Source organism: Toxorhynchites rutilus, chromosome 2 (assembly GCF_029784135.1).
Source record: "Toxorhynchites rutilus septentrionalis strain SRP chromosome 2, ASM2978413v1, whole genome shotgun sequence".
In the NCBI taxonomy this organism is placed as follows: domain Eukaryota; kingdom Metazoa; phylum Arthropoda; class Insecta; order Diptera; family Culicidae; genus Toxorhynchites; species Toxorhynchites rutilus.
This window is the reverse complement of record NC_073745.1, coordinates 12,790,360-12,811,527: the sequence shown is the minus strand read 5'-3', so window position 1 is coordinate 12,811,527 and position 21,168 is coordinate 12,790,360. Positions and strand designations below refer to the sequence as shown.

Sequence of the window (21,168 nt, the reverse complement as noted above, 5' to 3'; positions counted from 1 at the left end):
ACTTTTCATGGAAGCCAAAAACAGAATTTTCGTGCAAATCCAAAACGTTAAAATGAATGTGACCATTTTTATGGCAACTCGATCGAACGATCTTTTGAAACGAAACAAAGCAGTTGCTATACAAACCATTGTTGGCGCCACAAATAAATCGTTCTTCCTTGATCATCAAAATTTTTCATATGGAGCACTACAATGTTGATAATACAGAAATACAACAGGACACCGATTCTTATGTGGTTTTGTCACAGAATTTCCATACCAAAAACCAGATAAGTTCAGTGTCATTGGAAGAAATATACCAGAACTTTTCTCAATGGGAATTATATTTTGTACAAAAAGAGCTTCAGAAAATGCACCAAAATTTACCAGAGTAAGTATCACGCTGAAAGGAAAATGTTTTTTTTCTACATCTAATCATCCGCCAGGCAATACCAACTACAAATTTCACACGAATTGCTAGCAAGATTAGCCAATTGTTTGCAGAATAATCCAATCTTCGATCTAGTGGAACAGCTCATAAATACTCAACATGAGACCGAGATTCATCTGATGCAAATCAGGAAAAAGGCACAACACGATCACCAATGTATGTTAGGAACATTCCTTTGCGAATGAGCTCCGAAGTCAACTACAATCAACTTGTTTTCAGTGGAAATAGTACAGTGGGAGTCAAAGATCAAGGATCCCGAAGAACTGGAGCATATTTTGAGCCTGATGAAGATCAAGCACGACATGAATATGGAAAAAACGACCATGGAGCTAGTGTTGCACTTGGATCACAATGTCAAAGACCAACAAAAAGCGCTGGAGGAGGCGGGAGTTCCCGGATTCCATGTAACTGACGATCCAAACGAGATAAAAATACAAATGCTTTTGTTGGATTTTATTCTGCGCTTAAGCAAAATTAATTTTGATCAGCCAGAAAAGTACGAATAAGCAAGTTAGGAGCTACATAATGGTTGTAAAATAAGTGATTTTCATTGAGTATGTACTTTTGTGCAATTTTTTTTTGTTTCTTTGTTTCTTGACTATGACTATTAATGTTTTGACGATAAAGTATGATTTCACCCTCAGTAATGACTTGAAAATATAAAGGTATAGAAGAAATTTAGTACATTTCGACATTATTTGACATTCGCATGATTTAATTAAGTTAGGGTGCTCATACACTTAGCCCTATTCTGTATTCCGACGGATTTCCATTTCGTTCGAAATCGTTATTTCGTTCGAGTTATAATTTCGCATCCCCTGTTTCGAACGTTTTGCTCATTTAATGTTCGAAGATAAACAGATCGAACGAAATGCAAAAACAACTGAATCGAATTTTATCAAGTCGTTCGAAATATTTCGAATTGATCGAAATACATAATAGGGGTGACTGTTTGACCGGAGCCAAATATTTAACTCTTTTTCTTCGCTACGCTTGGAGTACTATTTCAATTTTTTTAAATTCCAAAAGGTATCTGGCAATAGACGAATTTCATGCCAACTAGTCTCAGAAGTCTCAGGAGTCTCGCGTTTAACATGAATACACTATATTACTATCTTGACTTTAGAAAAAAATTAGTATTAGTTGGAACTTTTTCAAAGAAGCATGAAAAAGTTCTTGTTAGAAAAACTTTTTCCCTGTAAAAGTGCCCATCTTCCGAAGTATGAACAACTTGTCGGAAATTGTAAGGGCTATTCATATAATATTTTTAGAGAATTTAATGAATTGAGTTATAATTTTTTGTAAAAAATCAAGAAAAAAATTTTGGCTCTTTCCAAAAGTAGTCTAATTCTTTTTTGACACCTGGTTAGGCTAGAATATTCTTCGAAAAAACTGGGATTGTAGCGGTATGTGAACACAGTAAAAGGGTATAATCGTTAGTGTGTTCATTTTATCATCTCTTCCCCCATAACAAGCTAAAACCACAGAAAAATCTCGATAATGTCTCAGTTCGTTTATGTCCAAACTTGAAAGTAACTGTTGATCTAATTGCACATAAGTTAGTACTTGCATGCAAAGCTCCCCTCCACTGGGCAATACTGACGAGAACTAGTATTGGTATAGTAAAATATTTGCAGCATCACCTAGAGCACATGCTTCTATTTGGGAGTATGCTCGAATCTCGTGGAATCTCAGGATACAGAAATGCTTCCGAGATGAATCAAATCGCAACCCAAATTTTGAGGATCTGATAATTTGTTATAACTTTCATTCAAAATGTTCAGTTTTTTAAAGTTCCTCGACCTCTTCCATGACCAGCTTGGCTGCAACAAGTTCATAGAAAATCAGTTAATAAGTTAAAAATAAAGTTCATAGCGCATTCATGACATAGAATGCTTTCAGAACAAAATCGATGCTGCAGAAATACTGTTTAATCAAACAATTTCACTGCATGTGTTCGTTTATAATTGTATTACAAAAAAAAGTTGATTTACAACATCAGCATATTAAGCTCCCACCTTCATTCTGCATAATACAGTTCTTCACATATTGTATTTGCTCATCCGAAAGGCCCAACTGTTCAGATTCCGATTCAAACTGTTCCATGCCTCCAACGCCCACCAAATATCCATTCAATCGGGCTGCCACGTGCGAAGTTTGAAGCAACTCAGGTGTCAGATTTAGATCTTTGGCAAGATCGACATGTCCTAGCAGACGGTACTTCTGATTATGGCTTGAAGATTAGAGGAAAAATATTTTAATATTCGAGAAAATTGTCAACTAAAATAATGTATACTTTTCAGCGGGATAAAATATTCCGACTGGAACAATCTCAGTTGCAACTGCATCATCTTTTTCTTTGGACTGCTGATCGAGCATAGACGCCTCAGCCAAACGACGCTGCTCGGCGTTGTGGTACATTATCATGGTCATGTACTCCCGCTTTAAGCGCGCAGACACCCGATATTCATGGTTCTTCCAAAACAGTTCGAGCAAAACCGCGTAAGTGATCTGCGTAGGATCATAGTCTATCTCTATGACTTCGACATGGTTTCCTCTGGAATGCAAGCAAGTATCAGCCGTTTACATATGTATTGATCGAACTTACATATTTTTATTCACTGGAGCACCAGTGGTTCCACCGGCGTAACCAACTCGTGTCCGTAAAACTCCCTTGGTGGCCCCAAACAAAGAATCGCATGCCCAATAACAACCCATTCCGAATGTTGCCTTCTCGAATGGCACATCTATATGATGCAATGGTTGTCTCTGATTGGAATGTTAAAACCGTCAATCAGAGTCTTTAAATATAACAATAATAAAATTTACCATGCTGATTTTTACGCGAAACTCAAAGGTATTTCGGATAGACGTAATTGAACCAAATATATCAAAATAAAGAAATGGCGTCCGACGCAAAGCCGAAACCCATACATTTGAAATCATTTTTTTTTTTTTTTGACAGATTCTGTTTCTCATTTTATGAATGAATATCCAACGGAAGCAACATTTCAAGCTGTTCGATTCCGTGGATGTGTTGCGCGAGATAAACATGATGTATTTGTAAGCGTCTCCACTACTAGACGACCGGCACATGCTTTCAAGATCACATGTGTTTGTATATTGAGAAGAGAGAGAGAGAGAGCAAGTGGCCGCAACGCCACTGCGATGAAAACAAAATCGAAGAAAAACATTGGGGCGGCTTTTTACAAGTCATTTAAACTTATTTTTATCGTCGTTTTTAAGTGCTTTGCAATGGTCCAAATTCGATCAAACAAATTGTATTACATTCTCCGACTGCATAGCTTTTGATTTATATAAATTTAAATATATTTGGTATAATGATTTAACTATGCATAAAACTAAATTGATGGGAAAAAATGTGAGACAAACTTTGGTGGACATTAAAAAAAAATAATTGTATTAACAAAAAACACAGTTTTTTTTTTGTAATGTATTTAGTGACAACAAAATAAAACCGCCATGCGCGTGTCCCAGACAGACTGGATCGCGTAAAGAGAAACGAAACAAAACAAACCGAACACAGCTGATGTTGATATGCATACAGCGGGGGAACTCGCGATAGCGATGGGAAGTCATTCAAATTCGATTTCAAATCCAATTTTCTCATTGAAAACGGCACAATTTTTGAAAATTGTTCGACGCTAGATATCCTGAAGGTACCCGTTATCGATACATTCTTTAAAAATATTAAAATTCGATCATCAGGATGTTTCTTAGATAACCCAACTAAATTTATATCCCGTTTCAATCTAGATAATCCGACAAATCGATAGAACCTACTTTCATCTAATTCCGTTCGGTAGAACGCTCGAAAATGGCGATTAAATTTGGATCTTGAATGAAATTAATCGAACGAAGGTGAACACTATTCGTCATCGTCATCTCTCTACTCATATCAGTGAGGAAAGACCGTGCACGAGATTTCCGCACGCGCTCGTTTGTGATGCGATGGCGTGTACATTGAAATCATACTCATGCTGATTTGCATTTACGAATTGAGCTGACTTCGACGGTCGATACTCTGGGACAGGTTGTTAGGTTGAGTAATTAAGAAAGGTGAAGCAAGTGGGAGAATTTATTCCTGGTAGCTGTTTTTAAATTGTGAATACCATTTCTTGCTAAGAAGGGACGTCGAACACAAAGGATGTACACAGATAAGGCAACGGACACAGCAGCGTGCACAAACTTACTAATACTAGTCGAATGTGTTATCAGGGAAACATACTGTAAAGTCATGGTGAACTTTCAAAAAATGCTATTTGCAAAAACAATTGATTGACTAACGGAAAAAGTAGAGCGAAGATCACCTAGGTCACTGAATACTCACTTTTTTCCCTCAGGTTGGAAAGAATGAAATTATTCCATTGTATACACTAATGTTCAATAAGTAACGGGTCTTCCATTAAGAACATGTCAACTTTTTTTTGATAAACCACAGGATTTTGATATTGAGTTCAAACTTACTCTAGTTGTAGTTATATTTGAAGAATTCGATTTCAGTCATATGACCACCACAGGCCTGTTCACAACGATCGATCTGTTGGCAAGTGACACCGTCTTGTTGAAACCACATATCATCGGTGTTAAGATCTTTTTTTGATCAAATTTTGACCAAAAATAGTCTTCTAACATGTCGCGATAGCGCTCTCCATTGACAGTAACATGACGGTCGTTCTCATAGAGGAAAAAATACGGCTCAATCACTACTCCGGCATGAAAACCACACCAAACAGTATTTTTTGCGGTTGCAATGGTGTTTCTTGAAGCACATGTGGATTTGCATCTGACCAATAACGCATATTTTATTTGGTAACAAAAACAGCCATCATTTTCTTCAAAATTCGCCAGAGCCCAATCGGAGAAGTTCCGGCGCTTCATATAGTCAAGTGGCTTTAGTTCTTAAGTCAATTTGGTCTTGTAAGGATGTAGCCCAAGATCTTTTCGCAAGATACACCACAATGAGATTTGGAAGATGTGGATGTGCTCGGTGGCACGCACAAAACACCCTTTAAAAAGTGCCTCAGGGTCGGCATACGCTCTCTTATTAAAACTTATTAAAACGGCTGGCTACGTTGCCTTACCACCCACTTCCTTAACCTACACTCACCTAAAAGTTGGGATACAACGATTAATGTTTCCGGTTACAGTGGGTAGTTTTTCCAGACCTCGTTAGCCGTCTTCCTGAAAATGCACTCGCGTGTTCTAATTTTTTTTTCATTAATCACTGAAATAAAATAGAATATTTGTTCACCTCTTTTAGAATATGTGAACAGTCAATGATTGGTCGAAAAATTGATTTCTAGGGAAATTCCATAAATACGGTGCGCACAAAATTACATCCGAAAGGTTATCGTGAGAGAAATTTCCGTTTTATTTATTATTTTCTACACTTGACAGTTTCATGAATAACAGAGTGTCTTAAATAGCTTCATATGTTCTAAGACTAGGATAATCAAGAGCTATCAATTGGTTTTTAGTTAAATTATCGAAATTTAAGCACAGGTTCATTTTACCACACCTGCTCATTTAATCCGTATTTCCCCTACTTATCTAATTGATTAAAAATATAGAGTGCCCGATAAAGCCCAGTCCCATGAAGCTAAAGTTGGCCGTACACTGTTTGTCCGGAGGTAAAATATTTGACACTTTTTGACGGATAAAGTTTGGTTTGAAATTTGTACAAACACTATTTTGTTTGCCACTCTTCCATTATCAACAGTGACTAACAATATCAAACATCGAACAAAGAAAAAAATCAACTGAAATATTTGAGGCAACCTAACCATGTACCGACAGGTTTGACGAACAGACAAGAAAATATTTTGAGGCATCCAATAACTGAATATGTCGTGTTTGCGTCGAATTTTATTTATCAAATAATAAACATTAGTGTAATGAAGCCGTATGTTCACCAATCAAAAGAGTAATGTTATCTGAAATCTCAAAATTCTCTGATCCAATTGGTTTCACTGTACTAATAACTGTCGTTAGCAAACTCATAATGCAGATTTTTTGACGAGACTTCGTACCCACTTCGTAATACTGGATCTCGATGAATATGTGAGGAATTCTTCGAACGAAATTTGTAATACATTTTCCGAAGAAAATCGCGATCGGGACTACTTTTCATATTTACCGGAATATCCAAATGACATATCGGTGAACTATCTTTCACAACAAGAAATATGCTATGCATTAAAAATTAGACAGAGCGAAAGGACCAGGACCTGGCGGAATAGCACTTGTATTCCTGATGAACCTGACTTAGGAACTCACACTTCCCTTACATTCCATGTCCTGATTTCTATTTTCATCCTCTGGTCTAAAATTATGGCTGGAATTCTGGTTGACGGTATTGAGCTTCGTGTGATGTCATTGTGAAGCGAGACCTCTAACTAATTTACTTACATACATACTTTCAAAATAAAAATTATGAATGAACCAAACACTTTCCCGTATCGAATAGGTATTCTGTGTGTAAGTTGTCAGCTTGGGTGCTTCGTGACACACACAAAACACAATTATTATTTCAGGTTCAGCAAACGTTAAAGACTACGCGATCAGGGAACACCTTCACCTGTAATCACGCTACCTTTCCAACTACTTTCTTAGCTTACGCTCACCTTTGGTTTTCCCGAGTAGCTGGACCAGAGTGGCGTGTAGACGACTGCCAGTGACTTCTCTGGTACCTTTTGAACGTCGAGAAGATACTTTTAAAACTCACGAGCTCACCTTCTTCACGAGCACTAACGATATAAGGGTGTGTCACATCAAATTGCATCACGGAAAAAACGCTGTAGAAATTCGCCCAGTAGACCGATCCTTTTGAAAATTTTAGACAGTAAAATAAAAACTATTAAACAACTTTTGGCATTTTCTTTTTATTCATACTTCGAGCCCAAGCCCGTATGCTCGCACCTTCCTCTTTACCCCTGAAAAATTTCTCTATTGAAAGAAAAATTTTAACGCTTTCGCGTGAGTTCTGTTACAATACTAAAAAATTTATTCAAAAGTTTCACAATATATACATGGTTCCTTAAACTAAGATTGACGAGGAACATCTCCTCTCTCTCTCTTGAAAACCGATAACATATCGGTTTCGTTTAGATCATCTACCTTCCTTGTCCCTTCTTCTAGCGTATGGTAACGTGCAGTCTGAGACGGCTGCACTACCCTAAGAAAATACCTTAAGTTTATAGCACCTCGTCGGTGCGCCTATCTTATTCTTGGATTTCCCCTTTCCATCCTTCGCTCTAAATAACATCCTTTTATTTTATTACACCCTGCTGGTGTATCTGGCTGAGCGCAGCTAGGGATGGAAAAGGGTAATAAAAATGCATCCTAAATGATGCATGCATTAAATTGTTTACCGGACGCTATTTAAATATTCGTCCATTCTGAATTTATGACCGGCAATAATTTCGAACTACAAGCGTTTTCTAGCCTAACAAAACACTTGAGCTCTTACATCTTTTAATTGCCTTACATTGGTCCTTTCTAAACGTTTCTATACCTCGCTTGGAGGTCTTTTCTAAATATAATCTCAAATAGTGCTTATCTTATGGATCTCTAACTCGATTCGCGATAAGCCTCAGCTGTCCGTAACATTCCGGACTCCGTAAATCTACTACATAGATTTACCAAATTCTTCAGTATTATCATTCTTTTCTACATTTTAATTTAAATTTTTGATAGTCGTTCTACATGTTCTAAATCATATACATTTGCTTGAACATATTTCCATCTGTAGCTGTATCGCTTTATTCTGTGTTTTATTGTGTGATTTGATTTCACTCACATTATTATCTTTTCCTTACACTTACACTTACAAGTTTATACTAGAAAACATAACTTATTATTTGTTTTATTAATAATAGTATTTTTTGTTTCATTTTTATTTCTGCATACAGTTATGCAAACTAATCGTAAACATTCGTAAATTTCGAATAATTGCTCTCACTAGTAATTTGATATAACCGTTAATTATATAAACTAACTTCAAGTTTCTTTTTGGAAAATTATTCATTGAGGTTCAGTGTTATATAATATTTTCCATTAAAGGAAATGCAAATTACATTTTCTTTTCTCTTATAAGATTTTCTTTCATCAAACACAACGTTCTATTTTAATGCTAAGTTATCTCGTTGCCAAGAAAGGAATCTTGAATCCAACATCCCTTTGCTAGTTGTCTTGTTACATTGCTGATATTGTTTTTCTCAAAACATCCTTTTGAAATAATTAGTCAATGTGCTAATCTTTTGGTAGTACAATTACCGTTCCTTCAGCAAGTATTAACATTAAAGTTTGTCTCTGAATACTAAATCCAATTTTAAAGCCTCAGTTCTCATGTAACTGTTCCGACTAATCATATAATACGACTGATCGTAGCTCACATAAACTTTTTCAAGTCGTTTTCTTTATGCATGCAACTCATGCTCTCATAGTGTGATATACTTTGAAATACATTTAAAAATTTCATTCAATTTTTTTTCCTGTTACTTGTATTCAAATAACTCATAATGTCATCTACATTGTATAGTTAACCATCTCCAATCTTTCCCTCAGTTAAGACTGGAAGCTATGCTTTTAATATTCATTTGAATAATGCATTGATCATATTCTCAGCAACTCACATGCTGAGCTTCGCAAACCACTTGTTTAAAAAATCTTTCTTCAGCATCTCACATGCTGTATTTCATCAACCGACTTACTGGTGATGTTGTTACTCTCAGCAATCCACTTGCTGAGTTTTAAGCAATTCACTTGCTTAAAAAAGAAACTTTTGGTTTTGACCCCTTCAGCAAATCACTTGCTGAAGGTTAAGCAATCCACTTGCTAACAAATCAGTCTTCCAAATTCTTCATAGCTGTATTTTTAATTTTTTCTACCATCAACTAATTTACAGTTGATATCGCTCCTTTCAGCAATTCACTTACTGAGCTTTGAGCCAATCATTCGTATAGAAACTGGCTTCAGCATATCACTTGCTGCGCCATAATTTTTTCTTTAGTGGTCAATGTATATTTTTCAGCAGAATACTTGCTATACTTTTAACCCATCAGAGTAATGTTTTGAGCATTCCAAATGCTTGACGCTTGACCAGACAGTCTCTTCTTTTTTGCTCTAATTGATATTTTGGACCTTACAAGTTATCATTTTATTGGGTCCATTTTATAACGAAACAATTGTATCTTAAATTGTATTAAAGTCTTTCAGCAGCTCACTTGCTGAACTTCAAGCAAATCATTTGCCTAAAAATATTTTCTAATTAATTCAGTTAACAGTTTTGTTAAATTTCCATTTTAAGATTTTCGTCTTTATATTTTATCAAGCTTAAGATTTTCTATACTTTATATAGATATAAAGAATATCAACATATTACAAACGTTGAAAAACAAACTTTCCAACCTCTATATTAGAGAGTTTATAGTTTTGATCTACGGTAATAATTTCCCTATCTGGGCCATAATTTTGCAAATTGCGGAAACATATAATGAAAGAATCCGAACTCATATCTTGCGCTAACTCAAGATGTATTGCTCTCGTTGTCATACAGGTAAATAGACGCCCCTAATACTTAGGAAACAGTCTTCTAAAGATTTGAAAGTTATTCAGAGCCATAATTTTTTTGGTTATAAGTAGTCCTATTTTATACGAATCTATGGCTTTTAACTATAACGATCGCATTATTTTATATGTGTTGCCCTATGACTAAATATTGTCAACATGTCACAAATTTTGCAAAATAGAATATTCATCATATTTCGTTAATGATGGTACAATAGTGTAACTCGCGGTTACAGAGTGGAAGTCGTTTTTGATACGACGTCGAGGATACTGGTAATCTGGGGTACAGTATTTATCGAGATTTCCAATACTATAATTATCGACTGAATATGATTTTCTATTGTGGGAATTATTTCTCCTTGGAAGAAATGAAGATTCATTTATAAACAATTCCTTTGGTGTTATTTCTGGCGCTACCTTCCTCGGAGGCTCAATAACACAAATCTCTATATTTGTTGAGTTTTCAAATTGTATGTTAGCATCTTGTGATGAATCATCCATCTTGATGATAACACTTTTGGTTTTACATTGGCTCCCAATTTTTGGGATGAACTTTGCACTTCTAAGGAATTTTTTAAAACCTTCACGCCAGGCTTTCGTCTTCAAATAAAATTTTGCTAATATTTTTGTTCTATTTCTGAGGACTACTTCCTCTACTGCTACAGGTGGTTCTATTTCTTCAAACCGTTTTTCAGTTGGGTATTTTATTTTCTGTTCAACAATCAGTGTTGCAACAGAATTCTTAATTAATCCAGTAGCTGGCCTTTCCCATTCTGGATCTTGAAGGTTGATAGATAGTTTTTCTATCTTAAAATTTTTAGCGTTTCCATTATTGGAATCCGCTATTTCTTTATTTGCAGATATCTCATCCGCCCTGACTTCATGCATCACGCATGGTTTTTTCTTTTCCGCCATAATTCCTCTTTCTGTGGAGGTTTTCGTATTTTCTTCTATCACAGCTCATACATCTGTGATGATACCCGTTTTGCCTATTGCGGGCAAACTATTCTCATAATCAGATTCGCGTTTTGCGACTGATATGGTTTTAAATGGCTCTTTCCTCACTGGGAATGAGCAGCCATCTTCACCGCTCTGAGGACTAACATCTCCTAGTTTTTCATTCATTTCAACTTGTATCACTTCAAGTTTGTCTTCATCATCTGAATCTTCTGACTCAGATGAATTGTCATTTTTCCTCCTCATATACCTAGCCAACTTAGGGTTCCACGGAGGAGGTGCAATTAATCTGGTTACTTTAGATGATTCAAATACTTTGTCATCTGAATCATTACCTTTCCTCCTGCAATCAACTAGATCAGGATTCCAAGGAGGAGGCATTTTTAATTGATGGCATTCCTCTGAGTTTCTAAACTCAGATTCAGAATTGCCATTTACTCGCCTATGCAATTCACTAATTACCCTAAATGGAGGCGGCTTGGTTGGCATATCCTCCTTATAATAATTTCCCCACCCACTAGGATATATGCTAGTAGCGAGTATTCCTATTAAGTCACTTATTCGCACTTTCTTCGAATAATTATATTCTAGATCTGTGCATTTGACACAGATCCACCGATCACCCGTTAGAGGGGCTTGCTTTAGATTAGTGCAACTCAAGTGGAACCATCGCTCACACTCGCAACAATAAATCATCTGTTCCTCATCAGACTCGTGACATAGGTGACAGTGACCCTTCACATTACGTGTGAAGTATTTAGTGGTAATCATCTTGTATGTGTTTTCCATATTCCTACTAATTTTATTGTTTATATTTTAATGTTGGCTCACTTGACCGTACGAATTTATTCCTTTATCATTTCTTTGCTCTCTTGGCCCCTATTTTAAAAACTCCCATGGTTGCTATCGCAACCCCTATAATTCTTAATATAGATTAATTCTATACCTGTTTTTCGATTAACTCATCTGGTGCTGGGATACTACTGCTGCTGCTGGTGCCGACTGGTTCTTGAGTGGTCCAAACCTTCTGGCTCGGATTGTTCTTGTCACTTCTGATAGTGCCAATGCTGGTGCTGCTGCATCTAATGCCACCGCTTGCTTCTGGTTCCGCTGGTTGACAGTTCCTGGTATCTCTAGCGATGGTCTCTCCGATTGTGCCGAGGATACTGCTGCTACCTCTTGCTTCTAACTCCACGACCACGTGCTGCTGCGGCAGTTGGTCATATTTATAATAACTGCCTTCTGGTACTTGAATTAACATATATTTATGTGTGTATATAGCATCCACTGCTTTAGTAAAGTTCGCGAAACGAATACACTCTTTAGGCATCCACTGCCTTAGGAAAGTTCGCGAAAAGAATACACTCTTTAGGCATCCACTGCCTTAGGAAAGTTCGCGAAAATAATACACTCTTTAGGCATCCACTGCCTTAGGAAAGTTCGCGAAAATAATACACTCTTTAGGCATCCACTGCCTTAGGAAAGTTCGCGAAAATAATACACTCTTTAGGCATCCACTGCCTTAGGAAAGTTCGCGAAAATAATACACTCTTTAGGCATCCACTGCCTTAGGAAAGTTCGCGAAAATAATACACTCTTTAGGCATCCACTGCCTTAGGAAAGTTCGCGAAAATAATACACTCTTTAGGCATCCACTGCCTTAGGAAAGTTCGCGAAAATAATACACTCTTTAGGCATCCACTGCCTTAGGAAAGTTCGCGAAAATAATACACTCTTTAGGCATCCACTGCCTTAGGAAAGTTCGCGAAAATAATACACTCTTTAGGCATCCACTGCCTTAGGAAAGTTCGCGAAAATAATACACTCTTTAGGCATCCACTGCCTTAGGAAAGTTCGCGAAAATAATACACTCTTTAGGCATCCACTGCCTTAGGAAAGTTCGCGAAAATAATACACTCTTTAGGCATCCACTGCCTTAGGAAAGTTCGCGAATTCACACTTCTCGCATTCACTGCTGAGAAGATTTCACGAACATCACCTCTGGCATCCACTGCCGAGAAGAGTTCGCAAATTAACACATTTTGTACTTAAATAAAAGGAAAAACTTGCTCCTCTCTGGAGCCACCATGAAAAATTTCTCTATTGAAAGAAAAATTTTAACGCTTTCGCGTGAGTTCTGTTACAATACTAAAAAATTTATTCAAAAGTTTCACAATATATACATGGTTCCTTAAACTAAGATTGACGAGGAACATCTCCTCTCTCTCTCTTGAAAACCGATAACATATCGGTTTCGTTTAGATCATCTACCTTCCTTGTCCCTTCTTCTAGCGTATGGTAACGTGCAGTCTGAGACGGCTGCACTACCCTAAGAAAATACCTTAAGTTTATAGCACCTCGTCGGTGCGCCTATCTTATTCTTGGATTTCCCCTTTCCATCCTTCGCTCTAAATAACATCCTTTTATTTTATTACACCCTGCTGGTGTATCTGGCTGAGCGCAGCTAGGGATGGAAAAGGGTAATAAAAATGCATCCTAAATGATGCATGCATTAAATTGTTTACCGGACGCTATTTAAATATTCGTCCATTCTGAATTTATGACCGGCAATAATTTCGAACTACAAGCGTTTTCTAGCCTAACAAAACACTTGAGCTCTTACATCTTTTAATTGCCTTACATTGGTCCTTTCTAAACGTTTCTATACCTCGCTTGGAGGTCTTTTCTAAATATAATCTCAAATAGTGCTTATCTTATGGATCTCTAACTCGATTCGCGATAAGCCTCAGCTGTCCGTAACAACCCCGTCCATAAGGTTCTGTACAACGTCAGGTTGTAGTTTTTTTTGAACAGAAATCCATTTTCTCTTGAAGTCCGCCTCCGATTTGACAACTTTTGGGTTCTTCCGGAGGGCCTGCTTCATAATCGCCCAATATTTCTCTATTGGGCGAAGCTCCGGCGCGTTGGACTGGTTCATTTCCTTTGGCACGAAGGTGACCCCGTTGGCTTCGTACCACTCCAACACGTCCTTTGAATAGTGGCACGAAGCGAGATCCGGCCAGAAGATGGTCGGGCCCTCGTGCTGCTTCAATAGTGGTAGTAAGCGCTTCTGTAGGCACTCCTTAAGGTAAACCTGCCCGTTTACCGTGCCGGTCATCACGAAGGGGGCGCTCCGCTTTCCGCAAGAGCAGATCGCTTGCCACACCATATACTTTTTGGCAAACTTGGATAGTTTCTGCTTGCGAATCTCCTCCGGAACGCTGAATTTCTCCTCTGCGGAGAAGAACAACAGGCCCGGCAGCTGACGAAAGTCCGCTTTGACGTAGGTTTCGTCGTCCATTACCAGGCAATGCGGCTTCGTCAGCATTTCGGTGTACAGCTTCCGGGCTCGCGTCTTCCCCATCATGTTTTGCCTTTCGTCGCGGTTAGGAGCCTTCTGAACCTTGTATGTACGCAGGCCCTCCCGCTGCTTGGTCCGCTGGGCGAATGAACTTGACAAATTCAGCTTATTGGCGACATCCCGGACCGAACTTCTCGGATCACGTCTAAACTGCTTAACTACGCGCTTGTGATCTTTTTCACTGACGGAGCATCCATTTTTGCCGTTCTTCACCTTCCGGTCGATGGTTAGGTTCTCGAAGTATCGTTTGAGTACTCTGCTGACCGTGGATTGGACGATTCCCAGCATCTTACCGATGTCCCGATGTGACAACTCCGGATTCTCGAAATGAGTGCACAGGATTAATTCACAACGCTCTTTTTCGTTCGACGACATTTTTCCAAATTTACGAAAAATTGACAGTGAAGCATGGCCAACGTGATCTATACACTCTTATCTGATTATAAGCGAAAGCTGAAGATATAATTCCTAAAAATTAAATTTCTACAGCATTTTTTCCGTGATGCAATTTGATGTGATACACCCTTTAGTCCTCATCAACACCGTCTTGGTATCCTGTTTGCGCGCTGTTCAGGTATCCATCGTAGTTCTGCCTTCACCTTTCGATCATTTCGCGTTTGTTCAACATGCCTTCTTCCGTGTTCCTGCCTTCGGCGACACAAATACTTTGCGCGAGGTGTTTAGAATCTTGAAGAACTTCCGCGATTCTCGAGAACGATAAGCCAGCTCCATCTCTTCACACTTTTGCTTTTCCAGGCGGCATTTTGTTCCCGAAAAAATGTGTGTGCTGTCTCCGCCTCAATCAGTTTTGTTTCACGTTTTATCAAGTCGCTCTTTGCAGCATGGCTGCGCGTGATTCATCCTTCCCGCTCATAAGCGCCCGTCACTCGTCGTCAACCCATTCGTTTCGTTATCCACGTTGTCCCGGTAATGCAGCTTCAAAACGCTTCGAGTATGTTGCAGCAACGTTCGGTACCTGTAGTTTTTAAGAGGCGAATGAACTACAAAGTTTAAAGCCTCTTAAAAACAAAGAAGAAGAAGACCTATAGTCGTAGGTGGTACCGTGGTGATTGCTGACTTGCAGTTCAATGTACTCTTTTGAATTTCTTTGGGAATTTTCCTGCCCGTTTCATTTTTCCGGTTGGCTTGCAGGATTTCTACCAACCCACTATCTCACCGGAAGACCATCGTGTACAGCTCTGTTTAGAGTCCCACGCTGGTCCGAGGACAATGGCCAGCCGCCCCTCACATGGGGAACAGACGCTATTTTAAGCCGCTTGTCCATGGTGAACAGATGCTGATAGCCCCCTTTCACTGTCAGCATACTACTTTTTTTTAAACACGGCAATGAAGAAAATGTATGGATTGAACAAGCTTAGAACCAAATACTGTTTATATTCGCGCTTGTTCTGCTTTGAAACCATTTATGTAACATCAAGAAAGGCACAAGACCTGAGCTACGGAGTAAAAATAAATAATAAAATGGAAAAAAATCCACATTTCACTTGATTCTTTGGCCATATTCCAAAAAAAGTAAGGCGACGTAGGAATAGTGATGTGTGTTCATTATCCCTCCCTGATTCAAAGGTCAATGGCACGAAAACTTCAACGATGTGCATCTATAAATCAAACAGCGCATTAGTTTCTATGCTGCGTAGATTCGTATTTATGCCTCATTGGTTCGCAATCACAATGCTCAGAGTCGTTACCCTTTGTGGATGAACTCAATTCAATTTGATGCAGACAAACGAAGGACAAATTGACTTAACGCATTTGTCCTTTGCGTATTATTTGCGCATTTGTCCTGCCGATGCTGTGTATGTTCTGTTGGGTTCGAGATGCGCTTCAAGGTCAAACTACTCCTGCTCACTAATTGAATAAAATCATTTCTGGGTTCAGTGAACATAATGCGAATATGCCATTCAGAGAGCATTGTGACTCGATGTGCAGCCTTGCGATTTCGAACCATCTAATTGGTTATAATTTGTCCATTATAGGAACACTATAAAATGTTGCTAATTTAAATCGATTCGCTGTATGTGGTAAAATTGCAATGATTAACAATCATTTTAATGAAAATATCATAACCGTTCAAATTAATATTCAAAATTATTCAACTGGTAACAATACTGAAAAAATGACTATCGACAGATGCGTTTATGTATAGCGCACGATCTTGAAATTTTGTTTCAATTTAGATAAAAGTACCATAGAAACAGGGTTGCCATAATAAAATCTGTGTTTTTGGTCTCAAAAAATCTTTTTATATTTGTTTTTTCTCGAAAAATCTGTATCGAAATCTGTATTAACTCTTTGCCGTTGCTTGTCTGCTTTCAGCCACCACAGCAGAAAAGTATACTAACAATGTATTAGCTCACACTTTTTCTGAACGAATGTTAGTGTAATGTGAACTTATTCACGAACCAAAACGGTGCTACTATGAATAACAGATAACGATACTCAGTATAAACAAATGTTGTCATCCATGCTTTAGGAAAGGATCAATGGAAAACCCCATGTATTGCCATGTATTCAAACAAAAAGATAAATAGCAAAAGACGTCAAACTAATTATTTTTGTGATATATGCGAAAGAAGAATTATAGCAAATATTTTTTAAGCATAAACATAAAAACATAGTTTAGTAAATACTTATCAGAAGTTGACAAAAAAATAACGGAATCTTGTTCATCTTTCATAATCTCACAAAGTTATATATCACTGCTTTATCATGTGAAATTCAATACGACCGCAAAGTGTTAAAATTCGTAAGTTCAATCTTGAAGCATGATATTAGCTTTAGAGCCATTAATTGATATAGTTATTATAAATTTGACGAATGAATGTTTACGTGGATACCATCAGCTACATAAACATTCGTATTGTCTATGCTTTAGTAGGAAATAGATAAACAGTGTTATTTATTTATTGTAAAGCTAGCTAATGACGCAGACTTTTGCATCTTTTCACCTTAGATTGAGCATGAGGAAGCACAAAAAAATATTATTGAGATCAAGCCATATGGTTATTTTGAAAAATCTGTAAATCTGTATGAAAACCAAAAAAATCTGTAATCTGTATCTACAGATTCTTGGTTTCAAAAAGTCTTAAAAATCTGTATAAATACAGATTATTCTGTAGATATGGTAACCCTGCATAGAAACCCATCAATTTACACAAATAGAGTATGGGAGTTATACAATAGAACGTAAGAACATTTTGAAGGCGTAGATTCATAGTATAACAAAATACTGAGCTCTCGGGTTTCTTCAATTACAAGAAAATAATCTTTAAGCCTTATGGCCTAATTTCGACTACTATTTGTACGTCTTACGTCGTTTATGGAACAGCATTCTGCGAATTAGACACAACCACCGAGAGACATGAACTCTACTAAATCGGTTCACATGATTAAATTTATACACGAAAACATGGGGCCATTGTTAAAATGAGTGTTTAGAGTATTACTAAACGTGTTACCATCTATTCCGGTATATTCACTAACACGTTAGCTGCAACTCTCTGTTATCACAAAGATGCCCTAATTTCATATTCCTCATCTTTATACAGTTCGATAGAGATCGATTGCTTTTTCTTAGTGGATACACGAAGTTTGATGCACTTGGATGTCGTTTGTCTTTTATCTGTTCTTCTGTCTGATCGATGTCTATCAATTTCTGGTCTTGGGCTTTACAACAACTATGTTCATGGTCACCCCTTTTTCCTGCAGATTAAATTGAACTTCATTTATCTCTTCAAGTACTGCAAACCAGCAATGCACAAAACAGATGAAATCAAAATCATATGTGACTGTGGACGAGACGTTGGGCGGTACCTTTTCGGTTCATGGACTGCGTCAAAACACAAAGAGCTTGTAAAACTTCCACAATCCCACCAATGCTATCTCTATATGGTGTATGCCGAATGGCGAAGTATTTATTGATGTACCCAACATTCAGAAATGTTTTATTAAATTTAACAATCATTGTATAGTAATAATAATAGTGTACGTGATTCACTGTCGAAAAAATAAAAATTCCATTAAATACACTATACACTTCGCATTTTTTCCTGTGAATCAATTTCTATTATGAGAATGTGGAATGCGTATAATTTTTCATACGGTTCAGATTTCAACATGGACATGACCAGCAATTTTTCACCTTAGAAAATCCCGCATTTAACTAAGATTGAATCCACATATTTATCGTCACCGCTTGAATCACAAATTGAACGAATAATTTTAAATTCACGTTCAAACTATTCTTCGTGTACCAGATCAGAGATAAATATGAAAAACTCGTAACATTTGCACAAAATATCAATATGGAAGGAAGGAAGGTATTGAATTAGAGAGACTTTAAACTCTGAGAGTTCATTCGTCTCTAATATCAATATGTATTTCATCCTTTCTCTTACTTCAACTATTCAACAATTAATACTTATAGCCTAATAGAGCAAACCACTACGAATAATTCTATCTTACAATGTTCAGTTGGAATGTTTGATAATATTTTATGAAAACATTACCCTAGAGCTAGTAAAGTAATCTAAATATTCAACGAATTCAACAGAAAATACCACCACCAGCATTATCACGCACATAATCCCGTACATAGTGAACGAGTTCCAAGCTAAGTCCTAGTCGGTCGGCATCCTCATCAAACTGGTCTAGTCCTCCAACACCAATCAAATAACCGTTCAGCCTCGCGGCGACATGAGAACTCTGGAGCAGTTCCGGTGTCAGTCCAATCCCTTTCGTCAGTTTGTGATGTTTCTGGAGGCGATATTTTTGATGGTAGCTGTAAATAAAAATCAGTTAATACAACTTTAAATATTGCAATGTAATCCTCACGTCGATATTGCGCTCAACCGATTGTTTAAGGTTGGTGAGCTTTACGGTTGCCTGGCAACGCTAGTCAAGAACGTGGAGCAGAGAAGCACGAGTGACCTTGCTCTTGACTTAGTTCCCCAGTTCTATGTAATTATTTCAATACTTACTCTTCAGCGGGATAAAATATGCCGGCAGGTGCTATTTCGGTGGTGATTTGTTCCGGAGCCCTCTTAACTTGTTCCTCAGCACGGCTCGCTTCGGAAATTCTTCGTTGCTTATCATTGTGATACAGGATAAGCGACATGTACTGGCGCTTTATACGGGTCGTCAGTCCGTATTCATGATTGTTCCAGAACAGATCCAGCAGATCAGTGAAACTGATTTTGGTGGGATCGTAATGGATTTCAATGACCTCCGTGTGATCACCCCTGTAATTAAGGAAATTGGTAATCTACGATTTCACGGCAGAAAGAGAAAATTATGATTGCAACTTACATATTCTTGTAAACTGGCGATTCAGTTGTGCCGCCAGCGTATCCAACACGGGTTCTTAGCACACCCTTGGTGGCACCGAACAACGAGTCACATCCCCAAAAGCATCCCATCCCAAACGTTGCTTTCTCAAATGGGATGCTTAGATGATGTAAAGGATGTGGCTCGATTGTCTCTACCTTCTCCGTCGCATTGATATTTTGCTGTAAACGAAGAAAAATTGTAATTAATATTTAACTTTAATATTTAATATTTAACATACAGTTGCAACCATTTTCCAAGATGACTGATTCAATAATCTTTACTAAATTAATTTTTGATACGAACAAAAATAATATCGGGTAAGTTTGGCTATGAATTCAAATCTCTTGTTTTCCGCTGTCCAAAGTGGAATGAATGTGTACCGGCTCGGTAAGCTCATTTTATACACTGCCGGTTGTCGCGAAATTCTCAAAAAATCACGTTATCAGTTTGAGAGCAAGAGCAAGTGCCACCTCCGCACACTTTTAAAACACAAAAGAATCATATGTCCCATGTCTCGCGTAAGCTCGTAGTGAACTCAATTGCATAGTAGTAGTTTAGTCACAAGATAGTATAAGCGAGGTGGTCTTGTATTCAAGATCTGTGAGGAGAATTTGCTCTTCCCCTAACTTGCACGATATATTGCATTCATCGGTAACAACTTTTCATTAATTTTTTCAATAATTCACAAAACAGAATGGAACATTCGTATAGTAGGGGAAATGGAGGGAATAAATAAAAAGAACAACTTTGATTGTGTCTTTTGAAACTCATGTTTCTCAAAACCTCCAGTTTCATCTGTATATCGCGTATATCATACAGGGGGCCTGATCGATTTTCGTTGTGACCGGTGAATTTTACATCAAATAAATTCTTCCACTGGTACACGCGTATTCTCAAACTTGCCAACCAGAATACAATCAGACGTGTTATTTGGCGAAGAACTTAGTATTTTATCAAGTACCAAATTCACGCAAAATAATACGGCGAAGTCTCTATTGGAACAATAATGATATTTAAGAAGAAGGAATCGTAATTATAGACAGATATTGAGAGACGAACCAGCTTACGGCTGAAAGTCTCTTCAATAAAAAACAAAAAAATAGACAGATACGAGGTATGGCTATTAAATAACGAGACTGCGCGCCTTGATGGCGCCCTAGAGGGGTGGGGGGAAAACGAATAGTTTGTTCGGTAGCTTGAAGTGTCTGCTATAAACGTACAAAAACACGTTTTTATCACTCTAGTAGTTTGCGAGCAGCAGTAGTTTAACCCTTTCGTTACGAGCGTCATCTATAGACGACATCCGCGCGATGTCCTGTGTGTACGAGTGTCGTGTATAGACGACATCCGCGCGACGAGCTGTGTGTACGAGCGTCGTCTTTAGACGACATGAAATTCATACTGCTCTTCGATCACACCAGCGCGATGTGCATACTTTTCGGCGCAGTGCTCCGTACAGGGGTAGCACTTTGGTGGAGCA

General features: G+C 37.7%; 3 protein-coding genes across 3 annotated transcripts; 1 reads left to right on the top strand and 2 right to left on the bottom strand.

The window, feature by feature from the left end:
• The first annotated feature begins 88 nt into the window (after window positions 1-88).
• LOC129769860 (gonadal protein gdl-like) lies at window positions 89-1,111 on the top strand. The gene is made up of 3 exons (XM_055772364.1): window positions 89-370; window positions 426-586; window positions 650-1,111. The coding sequence occupies exons 1-3, from the start codon at window positions 180-182 to the stop codon at window positions 934-936; spliced, it is 639 nt and encodes a 212-aa protein (XP_055628339.1). The 5' UTR covers window positions 89-179; the 3' UTR covers window positions 937-1,111.
• A 1,267-nt stretch (window positions 1,112-2,378) lies between these two features.
• LOC129769235 (peptide methionine sulfoxide reductase-like) lies at window positions 2,379-3,370 on the bottom strand. Its single transcript, XM_055771346.1, has 4 exons — window positions 3,260-3,370; window positions 3,039-3,199; window positions 2,727-2,987; window positions 2,379-2,663 (listed from the first exon to the last, which is right to left on the bottom strand). The coding sequence occupies exons 1-4, from the start codon at window positions 3,260-3,262 to the stop codon at window positions 2,429-2,431; spliced, it is 660 nt and encodes a 219-aa protein (XP_055627321.1). The 5' UTR covers window positions 3,263-3,370; the 3' UTR covers window positions 2,379-2,428.
• Window positions 3,371-18,247: 14,877 nt separating this feature from the next.
• LOC129767589 (peptide methionine sulfoxide reductase-like) lies at window positions 18,248-20,085 on the bottom strand. Its single transcript, XM_055768632.1, has 4 exons — window positions 19,927-20,085; window positions 19,668-19,867; window positions 19,340-19,600; window positions 18,248-19,140 (listed from the first exon to the last, which is right to left on the bottom strand). The coding sequence occupies exons 1-4, from the start codon at window positions 19,936-19,938 to the stop codon at window positions 18,906-18,908; spliced, it is 708 nt and encodes a 235-aa protein (XP_055624607.1). The 5' UTR covers window positions 19,939-20,085; the 3' UTR covers window positions 18,248-18,905.
• Window positions 20,086-21,168: the final 1,083 nt, after the last annotated feature.

What these genes read in the sequence shown, in the direction of transcription:
- LOC129769860 (XM_055772364.1), top strand. Translation starts at nt 180, where the DNA reads ATGGAGCACTACAATGTTGATAATACAGAAATACAACAGGACACCGAT. An exon ending in ATGCACCAAAATTTACCAGA is followed by an intron (nt 371 to 425) that starts GTAAGTATCACG and finishes ATCATCCGCCAG; the next exon opens with GCAATACCAACTACAAATTT. An exon ending in GGCACAACACGATCACCAAT is followed by an intron (nt 587 to 649) that starts GTATGTTAGGAA and finishes ACTTGTTTTCAG; the next exon opens with TGGAAATAGTACAGTGGGAG.
- LOC129769235 (XM_055771346.1), bottom strand. An exon ending in GCTCCAGTGAATAAAAATAT is followed by an intron (nt 2,988 to 3,038) that starts GTAAGTTCGATC and finishes CTTGCATTCCAG; the next exon opens with AGGAAACCATGTCGAAGTCA. An exon ending in ATATTTTATCCCGCTGAAAA is followed by an intron (nt 2,664 to 2,726) that starts GTATACATTATT and finishes CTAATCTTCAAG; the next exon opens with CCATAATCAGAAGTACCGTC.
- LOC129767589 (XM_055768632.1), bottom strand. An exon ending in TCGCCAGTTTACAAGAATAT is followed by an intron (nt 19,601 to 19,667) that starts GTAAGTTGCAAT and finishes CCTTAATTACAG; the next exon opens with GGGTGATCACACGGAGGTCA. An exon ending in ATATTTTATCCCGCTGAAGA is followed by an intron (nt 19,141 to 19,339) that starts GTAAGTATTGAA and finishes TTTTATTTACAG; the next exon opens with CTACCATCAAAAATATCGCC.